Here is a 24,103-nt window from a genome sequence, read left to right on the forward strand (position 1 = left end):
TTATTCTATTGGTTTGCATGTGGGACCCAAAAATCCAATAAAATGGTGACACATGGACTATACAAAAGAAGGATTTTTATCGCAAATGGTCCCTGACATTGATCAAACTCCTCATTCTGGTCCCTGAATTTCAAAAATCAATAAATTTGGTCTCTAACTTTCACTATCGCACATCAATAAAGTCATTCCATTAAATTTTCGTCAATATTTTTTGTTAGTGTGCTATTGTGGTCCTACTAATCCAATCATATGGCACCAAGTGGATGACCTATAAGAAACTAATTTTTTTTAGAGTGAACCACGTGGCAGGCGGGGAGTTGGGGACTAGGGGACACAAAAACAGGGGTGGCCCCTTGGGCACACCATTTAACATCAAAAATAATATTTTAACAAATATCCCCCTTTTTTCGTGAAATTACAGAAATGTCCTCCCAATTCAAAATTTAGCTTTAGTGGTGGCATGGTGCCTTCGATTTCTTTTTGAGCATACCTAGATGAAGACGATGATGTATTTTTTTTCTTTTTAATTTCTTATGATACTTTTAGCTTTAAATCTTAAAAAAAAAATTATAGTTAATCTATGTGGCACCATATGATTGGACAAGTGGGACCATATTATTACACTAACAAAAAGTATTGACGAAATTTTAACGGAATGACTAAATTGATGTGCGGTCGTGAAAGTCAAGGACTAAATTTATTGATTTTTGAAACTCAGGGACTAAAATGAGGAGTTTGATCAATGTTATGGACCATTTGTGATAAAAACCCTTCTTTTGTGTAATCCATATGTCACAATTTTATTGGATTTGTGGGTTCTACATGCAAACTAACATAAATAGTTGACGGAATCTAAACGGAAGGACCAAATTGATGTGTGGTGGTGAATATCAGGAATGATATTGATTGATTTTAAAAGTGAGGAACCAAGATAATGAGTTTAGCCAACCTCAAGAATCATTGGTGATAAAAACACTTGAAAATATAATTACCACGTGCCAAACTTCAGTGGTTGTGATTGATGCTGACCTGGTGTCCCAGGGTATGAAAAGTTGTTCTCAAACAAGCAGCCCGCCTCTCTCTTTTCCCCCTTCTTTCCTCTTCCTCTGGTTCGCCGCCTCACCTTCTCTTTTGCTGCTGCGTTTCTTCTTCTTCCCTCTTCAGCTCTTCACTTCCAAATCCCATAGCAGTCTTGGAGTTTGAGGCTTTTGCTCTGTTGGGTTTTCTTCCAGTAGCTCAAAGCTCCAAAAGGTATTCCCTTTTCAGATTCTTCTCTCCCAATTTCTTTCGAGTTAATGTCGATTTTCTTATGCTGTTTGCAGTGGTGCTGTTTAGGGTTGAACTATTTAGTTTCAGCGATTCATTACACGTACAGTTAATAGTTGCGTTTTATATTCGTTTTTTGATAATTTGGTTGTTTAATTCATAAATTCGATTTCGTTACAAAATAAATCAAAATTTTGTACTACTATCTGATTGAATAATACACCATGATTAATTGGGCAATATCGTGCGGCTTAAAGACTTTCGGATGGGTTTGCCGGCATTGTTGTACTCTGAATAAATCTGATCACATTTCAGTGGTCCTAAGCTAGAAGGTCATAGTTTGTAGCATATAATGGAAAGGTTCGCAGATACTTGTCAATTATCCGAAGCTGGATATTTAGGCCTTTAAGCTTAGTGTCTTTTTGTTTGTGTAGCATCTGCTTCGAAGACTTCAACTTTAATGTCTGATAATATCTGTATGTGTTATTATTCGTCACCGATTGACAAGAACTGAGATTAAAGAAAACATCCTTCAAACTGTAGAGATGGGGCAGGTTATAAATTCAGGTGAAATGAAACTTAGAAATATATAGTCTCGTGATTTGTGTCTAAAAACATAATAAAAGGGTATTAGATCGATCCATGATAATAATACGATTGTTACTGATGTGGTTATTTGTTATCTCATTTCTCAAAGTTTTAAGTCTCTTTGATTAAACATTGTCTTTCTCACTCAGGGGTTCACCATGAACAACCTCTCCGCTTTCAGAGCCCTGGACTCCAGTCCACTCTCCAGCCCTCACTCCTTTGGGCCCCACAACCACATACCTATTCTCCTCCAGCGCCCGAGGAATGCTGTCGTATGCTCAGTGAAACAATCAATTGCCACCCCTTCACCTCTAAGTGTTGATAGTTCCCCTAACCAGGGGCTTAATCGAATTGAATCACTAACCCAGGTTTCGGGGGTGTTGGGCTGCCAATGGGGTGATGAAGGTAAAGGAAAACTTGTTGACATCTTGGCCCAGCACTTTGACATCGTTGCTCGTTGTCAGGTAACAGAAAACTCGCACTGCCATAGCCAAATTTTGCAGTTTTCTCATGGGTTTTATTATCTTTACAGGGTGGAGCTAATGCTGGACACACCATTTACAATGCAGAGGGAAAGAAGTTTGCCCTTCACCTTGTTCCGTCGGGTATTCTTAATGAAGAAACACTTTGTGTTATTGGGAACGGAGTTGTGGTGCATCTTCCAGGGCTCTTTAAAGAGATTGATGGCCTTGAATCTAATGGAGTCTCCTGCAAGGGAAGGATATTGGTCTCTGATCGTGCTCACCTGTTATTTGATTTCCACCAAGTAGTGGATGGACTTCGAGAATCTGAGCTTGCTAAATCATTCATTGGCACTACCAAGAGGGGCATTGGACCATGTTACTCTAACAAGGTTATCCGAAATGGTATTCGAGTGAGTGACTTGAGGTACATGGATACTTTTCCTCAGAAGCTAGATCTTCTATTATCAGATGCTGCATCAAGATTCCAAGGTTTTGAGTATGGCCCCCATGTGCTCAAAGAAGAAGTCGAAAAATACAAGAGATTTGCTGAGAGATTGGAACCCTTCATTGCAGATACTGTGCTTGTCATGAATGAAGCCATCTCTGAGAAGAAAAAGATTTTGGTCGAAGGTGGTCAGGCAACAATGTTGGATATTGACTTTGGAACTTACCCCTTTGTAACATCCTCTAGCCCATCAGCCGGTGGGATTTGCACTGGTCTCGGAATTGCTCCCAGAGTTTTAGGTGATCTGGTTGGAGTGGTAAGTAGATGTTAATCTTTAGTTGCAGAATTGATTTTCATTTGATAGTGTGGGAGTGGCTTGTACCCATCAGTGTGGGTTTCTCTCAAACTAATTCTATTTTTGTATATAGTTTTATTTTTTTCGGGTGACGGTTTACAGGTTTTTTACATTATTGTTTCTAGTTTTTTTTTTTTTTTTTTTTTTTTTTTTTTAATTTTTTTCTTGCCTATATAATTGCTTCACCAATGAAATAGTACAATGGCCAATCGAGATGGTGAGGTAGAGTTGCTAACTTGAATTTTGCCTGTGCAGGTGAAAGCGTACACTACAAGAGTTGGTTCTGGTCCCTTTCCCACAGAAATCTTGGGTCAAGGGGGTGATCTTCTTAGGTTTGCTGGTCAGGAGTTTGGCACAACAACTGGCCGCCCTCGTCGTTGTGGTTGGCTTGATATAGCAGCTCTGAAGTATTGCTGTCAGATTAATGGCTTTTCTTCTCTCAATCTCACCAAACTTGATGTCTTGTCTGATCTTCCTGAAATTCAGTTGGGTGTTGCCTACAAACAGATTGATGGTACACCAGTCAAATCATTCCCTGCAGACCTTCTTGATCTGGAGCAAATAAAGGCATGCCGCTGCCACTCACCTCTATTTGGATGTTATGTTTTTACTGAATTTTCAGTTGGATAGTTGATACTGATTTTGTTTTTGATACCTAATGTTCATGGTTAACTCCTGTTGAACTTTATTGCTTTTCTATGTTCAGGTGGACTACGAAGTATTGCCCGGATGGAAGTCAGATATTTCTTCAGTCAGAAACTACTCTGACCTTCCAAAGGCTGCACGTCAGTACGTGGAAAGGATAGAAGAACTTGTTGGTGTACCCGTCCATTACATTGGTGTCGGGCCTGGACGCGATGCACTCATTTACAAATGATGTCCATAATATTTCCTTGAGATTCCAGATGATTTTCAGACCGTCACAAGTAATACGAAGCTGCAAGTGCCGGAGGAATTTACCTTGTATGTTGGGATAGTTTCACTTTTACTTTTCAGATTAGAACTAATATTTCAAGGTTGTGAGCTTGATTAACACATTATCCACCCGAGGCGACGTGAAGTCTACGTTGTGTTTAGCCATTGGGAGAATTTTGTTTCAGTACCGTTGCTGCTTGTAATGGCATCGGGTAGGAAGTTCTTACCAATAATTTGAAGTTTGAAGAGTACTGGGTTTTGTCTTTGTTTTCGTTTGGATCCGTTTCGATGAAATACAATATTTCAAATTGCAACATATTTTCCAATCCTATAAGTACCATTTGCGATACCTTGAATTCAAAAACAACAAAGCCAACTGTACAGCCATATACAGGGTACGGCAACCCAAACTGGAAGATGAAGCAGACACAATCTTCATGGAGTTAGGCAAGCTAGCAACTTTCCGCAGACTTGCCGTAGCTCGGCCAAAGCATCTGTCAAAGCTATACTCGACAGTATCGATCTTGCTTCTATTAATCTTGCTGATATACTCTCTACGATTGCATCATCACTGGCCATTAGAGACCCCATTAGCTTTGCACCTGCCATCTTTTCCTGAAGAACAACATAGGTTTCCGATCGGTATTCGAAGATCATTAATACTCAGACAAAGACAGTAACTAAAAAATTAAAACTGTGTCCAATACCTTCTCCGACCCTTTTCTAAGTGCTTTTAATGAGACTTCAAGAAGATCAGTTGAGTAAGGAAGAATTGCAGATTTCAAATGGTACACCGATGAAAAGAGAACCTCAACGCATGCAGCTCGGATCTCCGGGTTCGTCATCACCTGAAGTATTTGACACCACATGCAAGAATGAAGTCAGGCAGAGCACGATATTAAGAGCCACATACTCACAAATCTGAAAGCAGTGAATAATCAAAATACCTTAACAGAATGGATGAGACATGGAATAGTTTTTCGAGCAAAAGGTTTTCTTCCAGAGTCCAGTATCTTTTGGCAAGCACTAATGAGAACATTTGCCATGCACATATAGAACGAGAGTGGAGCTGGCCCCTCACTTGTGCATTTCACATCATCATGGTCAGATGATAAGGCAGGTTGGTTGCTATCTTGTATAAGTTTATTGATTACATAGGTGAGGGCAGAGTCTCTTGATGCAGCATCTCCTGTATTTTGGATCATAAAAGTCACATGTGCCCAACTCAGAAAAATTTAAGCTCAGACTGAGGATAACATAGCAACCAAAATTACGCAATAGCAAAGTTACCTTTCTTCCCAACAATGCTAAATGAATCTGGATCTTGCAGTTCAGCACATATCATAAGTGCGAGGCAATCAATGCAACCATGCTGTGCTTTGGAAACTGCCGGAAAAGGAACCTTACCCCAATCAATTTTAACAAATAGAAACAAAATTTCTTAGTGTTTGAAATCTTTACTTGTTACACACCTTCATCCCCATCACCAGAAGACCATAATAGCATTGTCTCCAATGTCTGTCTGATTTTGAGCATAACAGGATGAGAAAGTGAATCCCTGCCTCTGACCTGTCAACGATAAGAACCTTAATTAGCTCAATCTCGATGTGAATAAAAACAGTTGATGCCTAGGATTGTGGCAAAAGAATAAAGCTCAAACTCTTAAAAGGCATGAGATAATGGCAACCGAGATGCTGGTCTTGAAGGATAATTACCACAAGTGAAGTGCAAACTGAAAATAAGCATGCCTTAATCTTTAGTATATCCCGAGAACTTGCAGCAATTTCTAGCTGGGAGCTGACAATTGGAATTAGCACCTACAGTTTCAAATGGTAGGTACAGATTAAACTGATTGGTATTTTGCCTAGTACAGCATATATATAGAAGCACAATCAACAAAAAATTAGAAAGCAATAACCCATTATGACACGCAACTGGTTCATGTTCATACACAGTTTCATAAGGCACACAGAAATCAACTTCGCAAATTCCACGATGAATGGGGGTAGATTTTCATTTGTAACTGCTACCACAAAAAAGATGCGGAGGTATTGGTGAAATCTTTATGGAAAATAAAATGCAAGCTGATGAGCAAGCACTTTGGAATAATTCTTCAGCAATGAAAATGGATATAACCCAAATTACACATCAATGATGAAAATTCAGAGGATCCAAAATCATAGAACCTTTTTTTTCATAAAAGAACATGTATATTGGATACTCAAATGGATCTAAAACTGGGCACATCCAACTATGTGCATAACCAAAGTTACTTACTAGTTAAAGTGACATAAGTTCCCAAACTTTGACTAATTACAAGAAACGACAATAAGCTTCTTTTATCGTCAGTATGGAAGTCAAATATGCACATCATCACATAACCAAGTTCCAAGCATTAAAAAAATAAAATTCCATGAAGGACAAATCAGTCTCCAAGAAGGAAAGATGCAGTTATAATAAAGATATGGTAAAAGTCACTATTGTATACTTCGGGATGAATACGCCCACAGAGCTCAGCCGCAAGTTTCCGTACATCATTGAATTCAAACTCACAAAATGTCCTGAAATAAAAATAAAATAACCAGAAAAAAGCCATCAGATTCCATTTGTACAACTGAATATTTATGATGGTCATGTTGACGGATTTACCTTTTCAGAAGAAGAGCAGTCACACAATCCTGATTGATAGTATTGATATCTCCACAGTCTGAAATCAAACAGAAACCAGAAATAGGTTAAAACTAGAATTGCAGTTCCTCTAGAGAATTTTTAAAGATGTCTGACAAAAATCATGCAGTTATTGGAGAAATAGTGATTATTTTTTTGACATAACTGAATATTGAAATGTAGTCATGGGTAAACAGATCCCTAGTGAATACTGACTAACACATCCTCTCCTTATTATCATGAGAAGAGTGGGCCAATACAAAATTGAGTTTCACTTCCAGTCATGAGAGAGAGAGAGAGAGAGAGAGTACCGTGAAAATTGCCTTGATTGAAAAGTTGTCCATAAATGATAGGTGAATTAAGGTCATTAAATACCCTCAGTGGAAGCATCCTAATTATGAGTAGCGGGCAAAGGTGTTCAAAAAGGGTCTGCTGCATGTTTTCAGAGTCATCACTTTTGTAGGTCTGGCACTCCCGTCCAGAAAAGCTGTTTCCATCAAACCTGAAAGAGGAAACGGGCAGAAAATAAAAAAAGTTTAACCACAGCATAGAAAGTCAAATAAAAATCTTGGATATGCTGAAAATAAAGAGAGAGACGAGGATAATCCAGGAAACCTCCAATTCATACAATCAGACAACTTCTTTTCTTTAAGGTAAAAAAAGAACATGTTTTTAATTTTTGAATGAAGAACATGTTCATTTTGCCATCCTGTACTTTTCTGGACTATGCTTAATCGTAAAATGATAGATATGACACGGAAATGATGGACATGCTGGCCCAGGAAGAGACATTAAGAACACCCTGGTAAATGTCAGAGACAACTTTACAACTTTACAACTTTACAACTTTACCAGTGTTTTTCAGGGAATATGTTCTTTGAAGAAAAAAAACAGTGGAAACCCAAAATTACCCTCCAAATGCCCAAATGTCATAGAAAAGTATGGAATGGCAACTAATAAACTCGCAACACGCAACATTATGTAATTTTCCTGCAACTACTGGCCATTTATCTCATAGAACCATAAAAGGGGGATTGTTGCCAGCCAGTAACATAAATCTAGATTAGGATTATTCCCACTACCTAGCTCACGATGACAGTTGGTTGAATGAAACAAGCTCATACATATCATCATTAGGTACTAGTATAAACTACTGAGGCTCAACTATTAACAAGGATATGGGACTGCTATAGATTTGATATAAGTTGTATAACATAATGTACTCACTCTTTCCGTTGTTTAGCATGCAATAGAACACAAGAGAGAACGGCATCAGCAGCTTCTGCCAAGTGCTCACTTATAAAACTCAAAAACTTCACCATTGTTGCATTTGATGGCTCTGCAAACATCTTCTCAATCAATGGACCAATCAAGAGGTCCCAGCTTTGAACCTGTGGTAATGCAATTGTAAACAAAAAAATCATCAAGTCAAAAAAAACATCAAGAAGCAAGCCAGAGTTTAATTTTGAAAACCTTGAAAAGACAAAAGTTTACTATGGAAAATTCATCTTACACTTTTAGACCACTCTGGGATCAGCCTAAGCACTCGTTCACTCTCCAGTTTTGATCCTGAAACTTGCAAAATGAAGAGCCCAAATTGGAAATGTTAGCATATAACAGTTACATTAATCAAGTGTAATACGTTTCATGTTTCTATGTCAACAAATATAATTGTATTAGCGTCAATGTGGGTAGACTACAACTACATAATAGAAGAATGATATCGTTACTTGTCATGTTGTAATGCATTTGAGCATTACTGTTTGATATCAAGTTATCAACACATACATAATTAAAGAACGGTGGGTAAAAGACAAATGAAAAAATTTTGGTAATGCATTTCAAGGGAAAAATACAAAAACAACTTCGGCATAGAATAGAATATCTGCCAAGTGGTCACATTGAAACAGATCCTCACCTACATCCCCTGCAGTGTTCTGAAGATTTACGTTTTGGCTGAGGTTGCTGCAAGCAAGAATAATTAATAAAAGTGTTCAGAAGTAGAAGCTTTAACTCAATACACGTTTCTCTGTATATAAAAAACTCAATAGACATTCTCTAACCCAAACCCAAAGAGCAAAAAAGTTTCTAACAGACATTTTCATAAAAAGATAAACATCTTAAACTTTGAGAACATGAGGGAAACAACAATGAATGGGAAAGGAAAATACCTAAGACAGTCGAGCAGTAAACATATAACCTCAGCATTCTGGCTATGATATTTTAGTACACCAACACAGGCATCACTTGCAGTTGATTGCAATCTTTCATCCGATGAATAAACTAGATGAACTAAAGCAGGCAAAACTAATGAAGGGTCTGCAACAACAGGCAGGTATATTTCATCAATGAAAAGTACTAAATCAAATTTCAATCTTAAGATTCTTAACTGAAAATAATATTTGCCCAAAGAAGATGACCATATACAATCCTTTGCAAGATCTTATTGTTTTTACTCAAAGACTGAAGCATAACCGGCTTGTATGTAAAATGTTTCTGGTCTTATGATCCTAACGATTAAAATTGTTACTAATTATTAAATTCTGAAACACCAAAATTTACATAAAGATAATCTGGAGAATTTCAAACAAGATTTGGCATAAAACAATTCAAACTGTCAAACGAACCGATCATTGTAAGCAAAGTAGATGCTTGTTTTCGAATGGCAATTTCTTCATCTTCAAGTCGCTCAATCAAGTGGTTTGCAATATCTTGCCTGCAAATATCACAGGGAAAAGATACAGAAAGGTGGAATGGTGAAGACACCATAATATTACAAAACAATAAATGCTACTGGAGCATTTTGTATACCATGATAACTGGGGAAGTATGTCATTTGAATCTGACGACATGCGAATGAGTTCTGATACAACATCAAGGGCATTCCCCCTCTGTTGAACATTTCCACAAGCAAGGCGTTCTAGAACTTCTTTAATGCAACGGTTGTCTCTGCTCCTGTTGGGCCATTAATGCCAAGTTAACAACAGGTACAAAACAAAACTAAAAAAAATACAGATCATAAATTTGATTTACATTTCCAAGAAACAAAAGAAACTTAATTGAAGAAGAAAAATACATCAAACAGTATTCAGCTATCAGCATAACAACAGCTCTAGCTGTGCCGTCCCGTTCATCTAAAAGATGAATCAGCAATGGTAGCATAGCATCCACCTCACCAGAGTCAGTGAGACTACTTCCAGATAGTTTTGGCTTAAAAATCACTGCTTTGAATATACAAACAACCCCATCTATCACATCATCATCAGCAGAATGAAGCTTCAAAGAAGAATAAATGTTGATGTCAGTAAGATGACAGAAGAACAATGGCCTTCCAAAAAGAACTCTAATACTGTGGCTAGACACAAATTGATTTAAAAAATAAGTGATGATTAAGTCACCTAACTGTACCAATAATGCCAAGACTGGATGCAACCATAAGACCATTAATATCAAGATTGGATGCAAGCATTAGTACCTGTGGTAGAAGAACCTGTGATATCCTCATCCCATATTCTGACACTATGCTCTCAAATTTCTTGCTGTCAAGACGCCCCAATAGAAGGCATAGACAATTCAGGAAAAACTTTCTGGTCTCTGCACCACCATCCTTATTCTCACTGGGCCCTCCTGAATAATTATCTGTATAAAACTGCATATATTTTTTGTATAAAAAACTAAATGATTCCATCAAGTACAAGCAAATAAAAAGTTGCATAAAAAAAATTGTTCAACACCCAAAAGTGGAAGAAATCATGGTCCAGAATCAGAATTTAAAGATATAAAGTTAAGTTACAAGATTTATTATTATTTACTATTTAGCAATTTAAAAATGATCACATAGTCCAAGATCAACCTGCATGCTGTCCCGAATCAGAATTTACAGATATACGGTTAAGTTACGAGATTTATTATTATTTACTATTTAGCAATTTACAAATGATCATATAGTCCAAGATCAACCTGTATGCCTGCTAAGTATTGGTCCAACAATTCTTTGTAATGCTGAGAAAACTTCTGATCTTCCAAGTGCATTAACATGCCATAATGCTTCCAACAAGAATACAGTAGCAATGCTCCAGTTTTGACAACCTTCGAACCTGTCTTTCATGTTACAAACAAGTAAAGCACAACCTTTGGAAATTAGAAACCATAATGTGTGATATTTAATAAAGAATGGGTAAAGGACCTGCCTCAACTTCCAAGTGACGATAATGTCCTTTTATCTCCTGCAACCACTTAAGAACTTGCTCCAATCCTTTGGCATGTAATGGTCGGCTTTTTCTGCTCCACTGCAGAGTAGGGTCACAAAGTAACAAGGTTCATGTTTGAAGCAAGTGACATACAATACAGAAATAGACATGAATATGTGAGTTTTCTTTCTAGATTGAACGATAAGATTCGATATTAGATTATATGAACTGCTGATAGAAATGTCTTCTAGTTATTAACTTTTACAACTAACGGTTATATAGAGATGGAGATGCTAATTATTTGACTTATTTTGGAAAATAGCATCACAACCACAAGGCTCCCACCTAACCTGTCCAACATCCCAATAATTACCTACTACAAACACTCCTGCACAAGTCCATGGGCAACCATTTTAAAATAAACATAGGACAGGTTAAACCCAAAATGCAGTTGAGAGGAACTTACAGCGAGGAGTTTCTGCACTAGCCGAATAAGTTCCTCTAAATGATCCCATAGGATATTCTCCATTTCCATGTTTGAGGCTACTATAGATTCGGAAGCTGGTTTTGATTTCTTTTTGCCGCTATCACTGGACACTAAAGTAACAGGTCGCTTTGGTGCATTTGAATCCGACAATTTCGGTCTGTTACTTGGAATCTGAGCTTTTTTGGTCAATGCTTCTGTGAGAGCTAAAAAACAATCAGCAGCAGACACAGCAAGGCGAGATGGCAGTTCAAATCCATCCTGCAAAGTGCTACCAAAACAAGAGGTCGAAAATACGACCAAATGTAATCAATACATAAGCATTGTATTTATTGTCATTTGTCACCTAAAGTATAAAAATTGTATTCCTAATATTGTTATACAAGACATTGCAATCATTTTGAACACACTGTGCATTTTATTCCAAACCTTATAAATCTGAATATGACAAGTAATTCCAAATATAAGCATAAAGCAAACACCACATAAACACTGCATCCAATTGGCTTCAACTTTATCACGTACCTGCCCTTGCGTACAACATGCGAGAGATGCGGAATACACGAAGAGAGTATCTTTACCAAATCACTGTACCGCTCCCTTATACCTGTCATTCGAAGCAGTAAAAACTCAAATTTCCGTTATTAAAGATAATTAAAGCAACGGCTTTCTAACTATTTTCACTTCAACAACTTCATATTTGGCTTTGTTACCATTCATGGGAAATTGGGTCACTGTGGTCTCGTAGTCCAGAAGAGCACGCACAAGAGTACACCAGCCAAGCACTATAAAGCGATCATCTTTCGTCGAAACAATTTTCGCCAGTCCTTTCACAATAGCTTGGAAGATAAAATCGTCCTGAAATAGCCAATTCAAAAGTACCATAGCTTGCCTGCCGCGCTTCGTATCCTTGCAGCTCAATGACTGAATTTAGAAAATAACACCAATAATTTAAAGAAATTTGAAAAGAAAAAAAACCCAGAAACAATTGCATTGTGATCGAATGAAAAAATGCAAAGAAAAAGTGAAATTGCGTACATTTTCGAGCATGGGGACTAGAATTTCATGGAGGGGCTCGTTCCTCTGAGCAGCGTCGTTTAGGTACTTGTGCAGGAAGCGGAGGGCGTCGTCGAGAGAGACCGAAACGGAGACGTGAGGGGCTGAGCTGAGGGGCGGATGGGAGAGTCGAGAAACGGCGTCGTGGAGCTTTCTGGGGCGGGCAGATAGCAGAGCGGTCATTGCTCTGCCGAGCGTCACTGACATCATTGACGTCGAGAGAGATTCCGACGAGTCCGAGGAGTCGGATCTCCATAGCAACTGTTGCGTTTGTTCCATTTGGATTGGTTGGATTGAGAAATTGGAGAAATTGAGTCTTGTAGGCTTTTTGGTGTTGCTGTTTCAAAAACCTAACTTTTGGGTTTAAGGAAAAATGAAGTGGAATTGAAAACCTTGAAATAAAAAATAAAAGAGTGTTGCAAATGAATAGTATCAGAAGTTATTTTTTAGAGTAAAAATATCTTTAACTTTAAAAGTGAACAGTACATTAGTGTTTTTATTAAGACTCCCTTGGGTTTAAGATCCTGCTAAGTGCCAATGGATGCAACTGCGTTCTAATTTTTGGAAAAAGCAAGGTGCTCTATCCACATATTATTTTTACTTTTCACATATTTTTTTGTTAATTTTGATTATTTGATTGTTTTTAATTCAGTCGATCCAACGGTTACAAATTAATAAGGTGTGTATGAAGCTATCCACACACCTAAAGCAAATGTAGATTTGGTTTAATCTAAATTACATATTAATTGAACTTCTTTGTTAACAAAAAAAACCAATGAAATTACAATTATAACATTTCACGCAAATAAGTTTTTGCTTTTTGTTTAGAACCTCACCCTATCACTGCACTCTAAACTCATTCTCTCTTTCTCCTTAACTCCCAACCCTGTTAAAAACAAATAACTTCTCCCATCAAAATGTTAAAAAACAATATTTGAGAAAATCAAAATATATTCACACATTCAATGTGTGAGAACTGTTTTTTTTATTTATAAGAGTAGTGATTTGTTTTTAACGAGCTAGAAGTTAAGGAGAGTAGAAAGAGCAGTGGGAGAAAAATGTGAAAGAGAGAGGGAGGTGGGAGTAAATTGGAGATCACTTGGCTGTGAGGATGAGAAAAAAATACAGCAAAATTGTTTAGTGTAGGGCTAGGCAAATGGGTCTAGGACTTGCGGGGCGAGGCGCGCCTTGCTGGTTCGTGGTGTGTCTAGATTTTGTAAACTCGAAACGGGGCGAGGCAGGGCATGTGAGAATTTCTGAAAAGAAAAGGGGCCCCGGCCCGGACCATTTCCACCGTCCATTATATGGAGATTACATCTCCATCGTCCATTTCTAACACACATCTACTCTCTCCCTCTCTCTCGAATTGTCAGTTCACTCTCTTATCTCTTGAATTCCCAACTCGAGCCTTGAGGTTTCCTTCTCTCGACTCCGGCCACCATCGTTTATGTCGTGACTTCGTTTCCTTCGTCAGTTTGTACGTTATGTTTGCCGCAAGACTCCAGCAAGGCTCTGGTAAAGATGACCAAGAAGGACAAGGACATTATCGCCTCTCTCAACGACCTTATACAGAAGGATATCAGCATCCTCGCCAACTAGGAGAAGAAGTTCGAAGGGTCAAAACTTACCAGTTGTTGGTTGCGCCTCGGTATGCGATTTAAGGCTTAAATTTATGTAATTTGAAGCAAAATAAGTGCTTTTAGGAAATTTGCTTATGGGTATGTATGATTTTGTTTTAATTCATCAATTGGTGTAATTTGTAATGGCAAAGGTGGAGGTCTTGGATCCATGAGGAAGACAACGTCTTTCTGGTTCGATAAACGAGTCAGGTTAGGTCTGATTCCAAATTTATAAATTTCATTACTCGCCCTGCTTTACTCCGTTTCATTTTAAAACGGGTCCAGTCCGGTCCTTCAAAATTTGGGCCCAGATTTGCCTGTGCCCAACCTTTGCTTAGTGTGTCATTTACTATATTGTTCATAATTTTATTTTAGTTAGGGGTATGATATTCACACATCATTTTTTACTTTTCACACACCCTTTATTTATTTCTGTCATTTTATATTCTTTAATTCATATGATCTAATGACTGGAAATTAAAAGGGTGTATGAGAAGTAAAAAGGGGTATGTAAGAAGTAAAAAGGGGTGTGTGAGAAGTAAAAATTATTGTTCTTTAGTTTTGTTTATAGGGCTAAAATGATCTTCTTACCCTTGACAAAGAGGGTTATATTAAATAGTAGAAATTTTGTTTTTGTTATAAATATAGGTGTCCATTATTTAATTTGAGTGGATGACATCATGTATGTGCAAGTAATGACATCATGCCTATGTAAGCAATGATGTCATGACCTATTCATTTGCCTATATAATGAAGGCCAAGACCACTAACAAATAAGAAAAACATACGGAGGAAAGGAAAGAAAAGAGTAAAGAAAGAGAGAAAAGAAATAAGAGATATGCATGAGAAAATACCAGTGAGCCAAGCTAGAGAGAAGAGGGAAAATAGTGAGAATTATTTTGTACTCCTATTATTTCAAATAATGAAAGAAAATACTACTGTCACCTGGAGGATGTAGACACATTTGCCGAACCTCGTAAATATTGTGTCTTATTTACTATATCCCACTGCACATATCCTCAATTTCACAACAGTTTTTGGTTTTTTATTTTATTTCTTTTTGTCAAATTGCCTTTTTTTTTTCTTTTTTTTTTTAAATTTGAAACTTGTTTCAATTTTCAGTTTTTAAAAATGTGAAAACTGAAAATAAAAAAGTAATCCTAGTAATTAAATTACTTATAGGATTCTATAATATATTTTATTGTAATTGTATTCCTTGGGGAGTAAGATTTTTTCTCCCTTATCACTATAAATAAAGGCACAACAAGGTGAAACACCACATTACAGAATCACCAAATTCTCTCTTCTCTTTATCCTTGCTATCGCCAATCTCTCTCTTGTTGGGCCATAATTGTCCAGGACGGGAGTGAGGCAAATCAAAATATGCATACCTTAGAAGTCCGGCCATGGACTTGACATCCTCCGATGTAGAGCTGAATAAACAAAGCAGGGATGCCACCGTCGTCCTATTCTGGAATCAATGGACAAAGTCTGATGACTTTGCTGAGATTTATCATGCTTATTCTGCAAGATATGAAAACTTAATCCAGCAAGGAATCAACATGTTTCGTATAATCTTGGAGTCCTTACAATCTAAGGATTGACATGCGCCGCAAGTAATCATAGTCGTAAAAGGATGCAATATCTACTTCCTAAATATCTTCTGTGATTCTCCCGGTTTGATAATGATTATATTATCCTAAGAGATGCATCTTTGCTCCCGCAATTATCGCATACTTATTATATTGCTTATTGCTTGAGTCTTATATTGCAAGCAGTACTTTGTTCTTTTACAGTTTAGTTGGATTTGTGCATCTTTACCGCTTACAGCAGTGTGCGAATTTGGTTCCAGCAATTGGTGTTTTCATTGAGAGTGAAAATCATATTCCTCCTGACCAACTTAATCTATCACAGACATGAACACATAAGAAAGCTCTATTAACGCCAACACTAACAAGGCGACCGATGACAGCCTTGCTCCTGATGTCTCAATCCCATATGTTGAAAATAATCTTGTTGTCGACACCACCAACACTATAGGGGCAAGCAATCAAACCCTTCATGCTCTAGCCACCCCAAAGGGCGGCGAGGCTCTGCCTATTGGACCCCCTCTCATTATGAGGCATGCATGAGATACTTTACCAAAGATCAACGTTTTTGTTGATAAGTTCCAGCATGGCTATACTGCTTTTCGGGTGATGTCATGCAAACTTTGTGGACGTCGAGAAAAGAATGAAGGCTCTCAAAAGATCCAGCAGGACCATCCCACAAACTCAAATTCTTATTTTTGATTATAGCAACATAAGTACCATAACCCCAGCTGAATAACTCATCGAGCCAACTTTTATTCCAACTTTAGTAGACATCACTAATCCGAGTACAAACCCGCTTCACAATGATCAAAATGCCAATAACATCGCTTCAACGGGACACAGGTTCTACACAACCTTGGTCATTTGGCCGTTGCAAAAGTGCCCCGGATGGAACCACGACACTGAGCTTTAACGACCCAATGTCTTTAGATGAACCAAAGAGACGTCAGCTCGATAACGATGACATGACTAGAGATGCCCCAAGGGAAACAACATTTCGTATCCCTGGTCGGACTGTAGTGAAAGTGAAAAGCACACTCTCTTCAACAATCGAATATGCGCCTCTGTCTTATAAGTTTTCTCAACCTCGATTTAAGTACTTCTGCAGCGACACTGATTCGGATTACCACATCATGCACTATATGAGCGTCATGGCTTGATACAGCAACAATGACATTTGGATGTAGAAGATGTTCTCCTCTATCTTAGAGGGGACTATCATGAGATGGTTCTCAGAGTTATCAACTTGTTTGATTGATTGCTTCAAAAATTTGGTCAACATCTTAACCAACACCTATTTGGTGTACCATGATTTCCAAAAACGACACAAAGCCATATTCATCATGGCAGCTCAAGGCAAGGACAAAATTCTTACGGCTTACCTGAAGAGGTTCCACATGAAATTGGCTGAGGTAGAAAGGCTTGACAACATACTTGCCACTATGGCTTACAAGCAGGGACTCTATGTCAACTTGCCATTCTCCCAGAAGCTGGACGAGAGAAAGTACGACTATGCCACCCTAGCAGAATTTTTGACCTCATTAACTGGGACGACAAAACCAAAAGGAAGGTTCCTTATCAAGACCGCGGTAGGAAGCTCAAACGAAAAAGAGAAAACTGGAGCAATCCGTCTCTGTCTTCCTGTCGAAATGACATAAGGGGACGAAAAGATAAATAAGCTCCACTTAGATTGAGGCAATATACAGACCTGCACATTATCATCAACAACATTCTTCACAACATTAAGGACAAACCCTTTCTCAAACGGTCGGAACCTCTTCCTGAACATCTGGTAAAGAAAAGCCAAAAGAGTATTGCTCCTTCCACCAGTGCATAAGCCATACCATTCAAAATTGATAAACACTCGGAGACCACATCGAGGAAATCATCGACCAATGGCACTGTTGGGAGTTTGTAAGAAGCAAGGCAAGGAAAGAAAAAGCCTCCTTGAAGAAAGGGACAAACGTAAATCTGACAAGTATGAGCTAACTGATGACGAGGACAACAAGCGGTCATCAAAGAAGCTTACTCTCAACATCAATTGCATCTATGGAAGGCAGAAGCTACAATAAAGAAAAGGAGAGCCTGGTCCGTGGAAATGAGCATCGATGACTCTGAGGTGAACTGTCTTCAGAGATTGTTTGATCGATAAAACAAAAAAAAAAACTCTCCAAACTAAACATGGTTTGATTCTTCAATGATACAAGAAAATATGAAGGCCACCGCACTGAATTTAACCACAAATATTATCAACGTCGTAGTCTGTGTGAAGACAAGTCCATGGAGAACTCATTTCTTGATCGGCTCACCATGTGCTATCGCCAAAAATGATCCCTTATGTAAAACTTACTTTGTATTGTCTTTTAATTAGAACTACACTAATGATTTGATTCTCTTCTAGGAGATATGTGGGTAGGCATTTCTGGATTCAGTCACATCTCCTATCAAATTCACCATTCTTTTTTGAATAAGAATTTCAGTGTTTGATAATGTAGAGACTTCCATCTTGTTTATTCGTTCTTTTCTTTTTTGCAGTAGTGTGAATACCTTAAAATCCCAAAATAACACACAACCTTGAAACTTCGCATAATTGCAAGTCTAAAACTTTAAAATGGTAAAACTTTAAAATGGTAGTATCTAAGGAGTCTCATTTAACCTACTCCATAGTGTTTGGTTAACAGCTTGGAAGGCTTGAGTTGTATTAAGCACGATTACGATAGGCGGGCTATGGGCATGGGGACATGGCCCCTTGACCCAGAAGTCCAATGCATCATTTGGCTTCCGAAAAGTTTATACAACCAAAAGGTTGTGCGTTATAACATTCAAATTCCGGCTCTACGCCATTTGAGGGAATAATCAATAGAGCTTTGGAATCATCTGAGGGGCGGCTTAGAGTCCTGACCCTGGGTACGATTACTCCCTTGGTCTACTCCTGGATTATGATATTATCCTTTTATTTGGCAAAACCAATCTGCAATTAGGTCTCGGCAGAATCACTTCTATTAGTACTCGGCCAAATTTCATTTTGGGCTGGATATCTAGATATTATTCGGCTTCAAAGGTTACCAGTGAGCCAATAATTAAATCTTAATACAAACTACCCACCTTCGGCCCAAGTCTAGTATTTCAAGCCCAAACAAGATTATGAGCATGATGTTTGTTGACTTACCGATGCATCATCTGTTGCCATGACCTAATGGTGCATCATCATCGAATTGAAAAAAAAAAAAGACACAAAGGAATTGAATTAAGATTTTATTTAATTTTTTCGGAAGAACATCTGCTAAAGCTAAACACATCTTTTTTCAATTTTCATCATGTTAATTAATTAATAGGAGGAGTTCTGTAGTATGATGCCACTGTCACAGGAAAGAACATTTGCCTCACTCCTTCAGAGTTGATTATGGGGAATATGATTCCTGAAGCACCCTACAAAAAACAAAAGGTGGAAAAATCAAAACAACTGAGAAGAGGATCACACCAGATGCAACTGAATATCTCAACAAATGGAGATAGATACACACCAAAACCAATCTGGCTCCAATCCACATGCGTTTTGGGCAAGGGAATGGAAGTAGCAAGCGCCCAATGGCGTAGACAGCCACGGCAAAAAAGTGGAGAACCAAGCTCAATGGTTGCGGGTTTAGGCCGGAAAGAAGTGCTAGAGGTCCATTCGAGAACACGCCTCCAAGGCTCAAGTAATCGAAACATGCTTGGCGCATTTCCATCCTTGCCGGATCAGGTGATGCACAAAATACCCTGTATAGTGCACCTGCCAATGTGTTTATGGTTGAGGCCACAGGCTGCACCAAAACCAAGCATTAGAATTTTTTTTAATTTACCATTAAAATCGATTTGAAATAAGAACTTTACTATTGTAAAAGTATTGAATATGTGTGTAATAACTTAGGCTGCTTACCTTGCGCAGCGTATAGAAGGATTCGAGGTATTTACAAAGGGCAGGTGCATCATTCAGATTGTGCAGAGGTCTTAGAAGATTTCTAAGAACAACAATGTCTGAAAGAGCCACAGTCATGCCTCCTCCAGTTAGAGGATGCCTCATGTTGACAGCGTCCCCCATCAGAAGGACACCAGGAGTGGGACGAGGAGCAGCAGGCATGCTCCTGTTTGGCATTGATTTTATGTTTCCTTTATCCGCGGCAGCCATAAAAGCAGCGTACAGCTCAGGGGGAACCTGCAATAAAGAATTTGCAAACCCCTTGATTAGGCCAAAGATTCAAATACGTAAAGTAAAACAGAGATGGTTGTTATTTAGAGAGGTAAATAACAAAGTGATCGGTTTATTTGTTCGAAATAGTTTTATTCCAAAACAAACTATTTGAAGCACAATAGACATACTTGGGGTGCCACTTTTGTTTTCAAGTAGTGAGACATTTCACCACCAGAAATAGAAGGTACTTTTTGGCCGGGTACATCAACAAGGCAACGAATCTCGGTGCTGCTTATAGGATAAAACAATATCGGCGAAGGATCTGCCAATATTACATGCCCGTGATTTGCATATGGAAGCTGGCAATTCTCCAGAACCAAACCAACAAAACAAGAAGGTATATCGACCTACAAAAAGAAAAATAAAACATGATTTTATATTCTAGTAATCATGTATATTTCAATCAATTATCCTTTCTTGTTTTTGTTTATTTTACAAGATTTGCAGTTTATCTTCACCTTAGGATTGCAGAGAGAGTGCCGTAGGTTTGAATAGCATCCATCGCATACTATTGTGAGAGGCGCGTGTGCATTGAGTTCTAGATCACTACCTTTGGATTTATACTGCACCCCCTTGACAGTACCTTTTTCTTCCAGTAGAGATGTCACCGTTCCTTGTTCCAATCTTACACTGATGTTGAAATTTAAGAAATGACACACAAATGAGACTCCAGCAGAGTATGCAAATCTCCTTCATAATGAATCTCACATAACATGTATTATCTGATATCGTATAGATTCTTGTTAAATACATGGTTAAGTTTTGACAGTCTGACAACATAGCATGACAAACTTTCAAGCAAAGAGAATATATTATGTAATCAAAGGATCTATCTTTGTATAGCAAAAACATACCGAACGTCAAATTATAACAGATACTCGAAATAGATGACTGAAGCAGAGGGAAAACTTTGTGTTTTCCAGACCTCTAAAACTTTGAATTATACAACACATGGCGAGCCTACTGAAAAAAGAATACTATGAAATATATTTGAAGGGAAAGGAAGAGTACTTGGGAAGAGATGAAGCTTTTTCCCGCATCCTTTGAATGAAACGCCCGTGGTGAAAGCTTCTCCCAGCCACATCAGGATGGAAGTTTTCCAAAGGATATGGCAGCTTGGTACTTTTTCCATCCTTGTAAAGAGCATATCCGAAAACCCGTTGAGCATCAATCTCATTTACACAATCTTCAACCAAACAGAAATATTAACAATTATCATATGTAGTTGTCTAACTCAGGGTGGAAATAAATGAGGAGGACAGTTATGGAACATTCATACAAGTCCTCAGGTTTATACTTCTTTGCTTACCCTCAAGGCCTAACTCAACTAATCTGAGATATCCCCCTGGTTGCAGCAGCTCGCCGACGATTCTATCTGGCTCACTCAAGTCCCTTTCAATCACATGCACTCGGCGCCCATCCTGTGGTATGCAGACATTGTAAACAAAACATAGCAATAGTAAGAAGACAAGACATGATAACTTAGATTTGTGCAAATTGTAAATATTATGATCCTGATGTTACTATATACATTCTAACAAAAATATATGAAAAGATTTTCCTAATGATCCAAAACGCAGATGATCTTGGAGACCCCAAACAGATCTCAAGGCGTTATCTTTAAGTTTTCTTCCCACCGAAGCAGAAATATAATCTCAGATAAAAGGAAACAATTACATATTTTAATGAACAGATAAATAAAGAGTGATAAACCATTAAATTTCGAAAAGCTTAAACCTCGTCAAGTTATATATCGCACAAATATAGAAAGAGGCATAGAATCCTTCGAGAGTGAGAGAATGTCACCTTTCCAAGAGTGTAAGCGAGCGCCGAACCAACAACCCCAGCACCAACAACGATAATGTCTGCACTTTCAACCATCTTTGCATCGTCGCACGTTCCATTTTCACAGCTCTTCAAACAATTCCCATTTTGATGAGCTCTGGCCTTCTTCTGTCGTCTTAGACTGCACAAGAAAACAAACCCGAGCAGCGAGGCTATAACAGCACACACTATATTCAGGTAAACCATCTTCAAGGATCGTGAATTCGGTTAGAGAAGATTATGGTGGAGCTCTTCTTTTCAAGTGTTTGAGTTGGTTCTCAGACTTAAGTTGGCGCCTATATATAGTGAGCCAACTTTTTCTACAAAACTATTTTTTGGTTTTGGGTTAGAAACGTGGACAAGTCATGCGCCTACCACTGTAAATTATTTACCAGGCCAAATTGGAAGACCTGAAAGCAAGTCATTGTGTACAAGACTGCGTAATTTAGTAAATTTCATTTCTTCCCCCCCCCCCCCCCCCCCCAAGATTTAGTGGAATCATTTGCAACTAAAATATAGGTACTGTTTTGGCAAATGGGAGTTAAGGCCAGTCGGCTAAGACAATATACCACTCCTCTTCCATATGAGTTTGAGTTCCTTTTTCGTAAATTAGAATATAGTTTTGAATGGAAATAACAATGTAACCGAAACTAAAAAAATGTTTGGAGGTTCTTGAACAATAATGTAATTTACTTCACAAATATAATTTTTATTTCGCAACTGTTATGATATTTATATGTTACGAGACAACAAAATTACGCGCTACAGTGATGCTAGCCACAACTCAATCTCTAACTCATTACAAATGTATATCATTAACATATTCACGCGAGGCTGATTATAACCCTTTTCTCTTACATTTTGGAACCATTAGTGATCCTATAACAGAACCAGAAAATTTACATGGTCAGCGAGTAAGTGCATTGGAGTGGCTGTCCAAGTAAGACTTGATTTAGTCAGAGAGGGGTTGGTAAGTGTGGAAGTGGATCATATATTATTATACATAGTACAAAATATTAATATTCTGCCATGCAAATGTCAAAAAAAACAAAATTTTCTCTAGGTTTTAAAAACCATGGGTGCCAAACAGGGGGTGACAACTGGAAATGTAAAACTAAAACATAAAAAGACGAAAGATGAAAAAAAACAAACTTCCCTAATCCTCCTGTAAACTAAGTATAGCATATAATCATGACTGTTAGAATAATTCTTTGTCAAAAGTATGGGATTATGGATCAAGTCAGTATGAAATTTATTTATTTTATTTGAATATAATTGCAATTGGACAATGATACGATGAAGGCGTGTAAGTGATAAAATATTGACTGATTCATAACTATTGATGCATGCAAGACTCGCTTGCATCTACGGCCAAGAATCACCCACGTTAGTAACTGACCTAGCAGTCCTTGCAATTATATAATACAAAGTGAGTATACTGCATGAGCTGAAGAGAGCATGTAGCAATAGTTACATGGAAGAATCCAGGATTTGAAATTGTTACATGGAAGAATCTGTAATTATACAAACGAGCTTATCTTAAAAGGTTGAGAAAGTGTGCTACGAGCCTACGCCATTCTTTATTTTCGGTTTTCTGAGTATCTTGTTTATAACGGAAGAAATCTTCGTGCAGGGAAGAACATTTGTCTTACTCCTTCAGTGTTGATTATGGGGAGAATGATTCTTAAAGCTTCCTGCAAAATTATAATAATAAATAGCTTTCCAAAAAAAAAAAAAAAATTATAATAATAAATACATATAAGGCTGTTCATCTATCTATACATATATAAAGCCAGAAGACAATAAAATGGGAAACATTCAAAATTCCCAAACTACCCTTCCTTAACTATGATTTCAAAATCAATTTAATTTAAAAAAAAAAAAAATCCAAACAAACAAACTCTCGTCAAAGCGAATTTAAATTACATTATTACTAGTATATTATGAGACTTAACCCACTCTTCCACCCCTAGTGTAGATCGTATCGTTTGTTAAAAGAAAAAAAAAAATCTCATGTGGTGGAGAGTTTTTTCCCCCCTTTATTTCTTTAATTTTTAAAACAGAAATAAAAAAATAAAAACACAAGTAAAAGAAAAATATAAAAGAGCAAATTGTCACATGCACAAGCATGTGGCAAGATGCTAGTTTATTTATAAATTTTGAAATGAAATGATGGTTAATTGTGAAAACTAGTCACAAGATATTACTAATTTACAACCTAATTTTTTTTTACTCTCTCTGCGTAAGATCATAATGTTGTTTTTTATTTAATTTTTCTTGTTGTCAAAGTAATGTTGTTTTGATTCGGTTGGAATCATAGTATTGTGGGACTCGTTAATTAGGACTCGAATGATCATCATGTGTGTTGCGAAAAAAAAATTTGGAACAAGAGTCGGGTTTTGCAGCA

The 24,103-nt window shown here is 37.6% G+C and overlaps 3 protein-coding genes across 8 annotated transcripts; 1 reads left to right on the top strand and 2 right to left on the bottom strand.

Annotated features, from left to right (window-relative positions):
- The first annotated feature begins 1,065 nt into the window (after positions 1–1,065).
- LOC103967058 (adenylosuccinate synthetase 2, chloroplastic) lies at positions 1,066–4,351 on the top strand. Its single transcript, XM_009380296.3, has 5 exons — positions 1,066–1,251; positions 2,004–2,318; positions 2,387–3,079; positions 3,374–3,685; positions 3,825–4,351. Exons 2-5 carry the CDS (start codon positions 2,013–2,015, stop codon positions 3,993–3,995), a joined length of 1,482 nt encoding a protein of 493 aa, XP_009378571.2. The 5' UTR covers positions 1,066–1,251; positions 2,004–2,012; the 3' UTR covers positions 3,996–4,351.
- Positions 4,317–12,792, bottom strand: LOC103967059. Of its 6 annotated transcripts, none has more exons than XM_048564220.1 (23): positions 12,413–12,792; positions 12,088–12,298; positions 11,900–11,981; positions 11,357–11,645; positions 10,891–10,989; positions 10,661–10,801; positions 10,176–10,349; positions 9,777–9,976; positions 9,512–9,649; positions 9,328–9,416; positions 8,872–9,019; positions 8,619–8,665; positions 8,214–8,275; positions 7,928–8,091; positions 7,012–7,202; positions 6,683–6,740; positions 6,522–6,594; positions 5,749–5,850; positions 5,506–5,602; positions 5,324–5,419; positions 4,981–5,222; positions 4,741–4,881; positions 4,317–4,648 (listed from the first exon to the last, which is right to left on the bottom strand). In XM_048564220.1, the coding sequence occupies exons 1-23, from the start codon at positions 12,707–12,709 to the stop codon at positions 4,469–4,471; spliced, it is 3,321 nt and encodes a 1,106-aa protein (XP_048420177.1). In that variant the 5' UTR covers positions 12,710–12,792; the 3' UTR covers positions 4,317–4,468. The 6 variants fall into 6 exon arrangements, with proteins under 6 accessions (XP_048420177.1, XP_009378577.2, XP_009378575.2 ...); XM_009380302.3 differs by having other exon boundaries at positions 8,214–8,269; positions 8,619–8,662; positions 9,512–9,655; XM_009380300.3 differs by having other exon boundaries at positions 8,619–8,662; positions 9,512–9,655.
- A 6,088-nt stretch (positions 12,793–18,880) lies between these two features.
- Positions 18,881–21,984, bottom strand: LOC103967075 (squalene monooxygenase SE2-like). The gene is made up of 8 exons (XM_009380320.3): positions 21,679–21,984; positions 21,182–21,293; positions 20,884–21,058; positions 20,331–20,502; positions 20,001–20,219; positions 19,561–19,836; positions 19,166–19,444; positions 18,881–19,070 (listed from the first exon to the last, which is right to left on the bottom strand). The coding sequence occupies exons 1-8, from the start codon at positions 21,901–21,903 to the stop codon at positions 18,966–18,968; spliced, it is 1,563 nt and encodes a 520-aa protein (XP_009378595.2). The 5' UTR covers positions 21,904–21,984; the 3' UTR covers positions 18,881–18,965.
- Between the last annotated feature and the right edge of the window lie 2,119 nt (positions 21,985–24,103).

Source organism: the organism of the source record quoted next, unplaced genomic scaffold (assembly GCF_019419815.1).
Source record: "Pyrus x bretschneideri cultivar Hongxiangsu unplaced genomic scaffold, Pyrus_bretschneideri_v1 Contig10, whole genome shotgun sequence".
Lineage (NCBI taxonomy): Eukaryota > Viridiplantae > Streptophyta > Magnoliopsida > Rosales > Rosaceae > Pyrus > Pyrus x bretschneideri.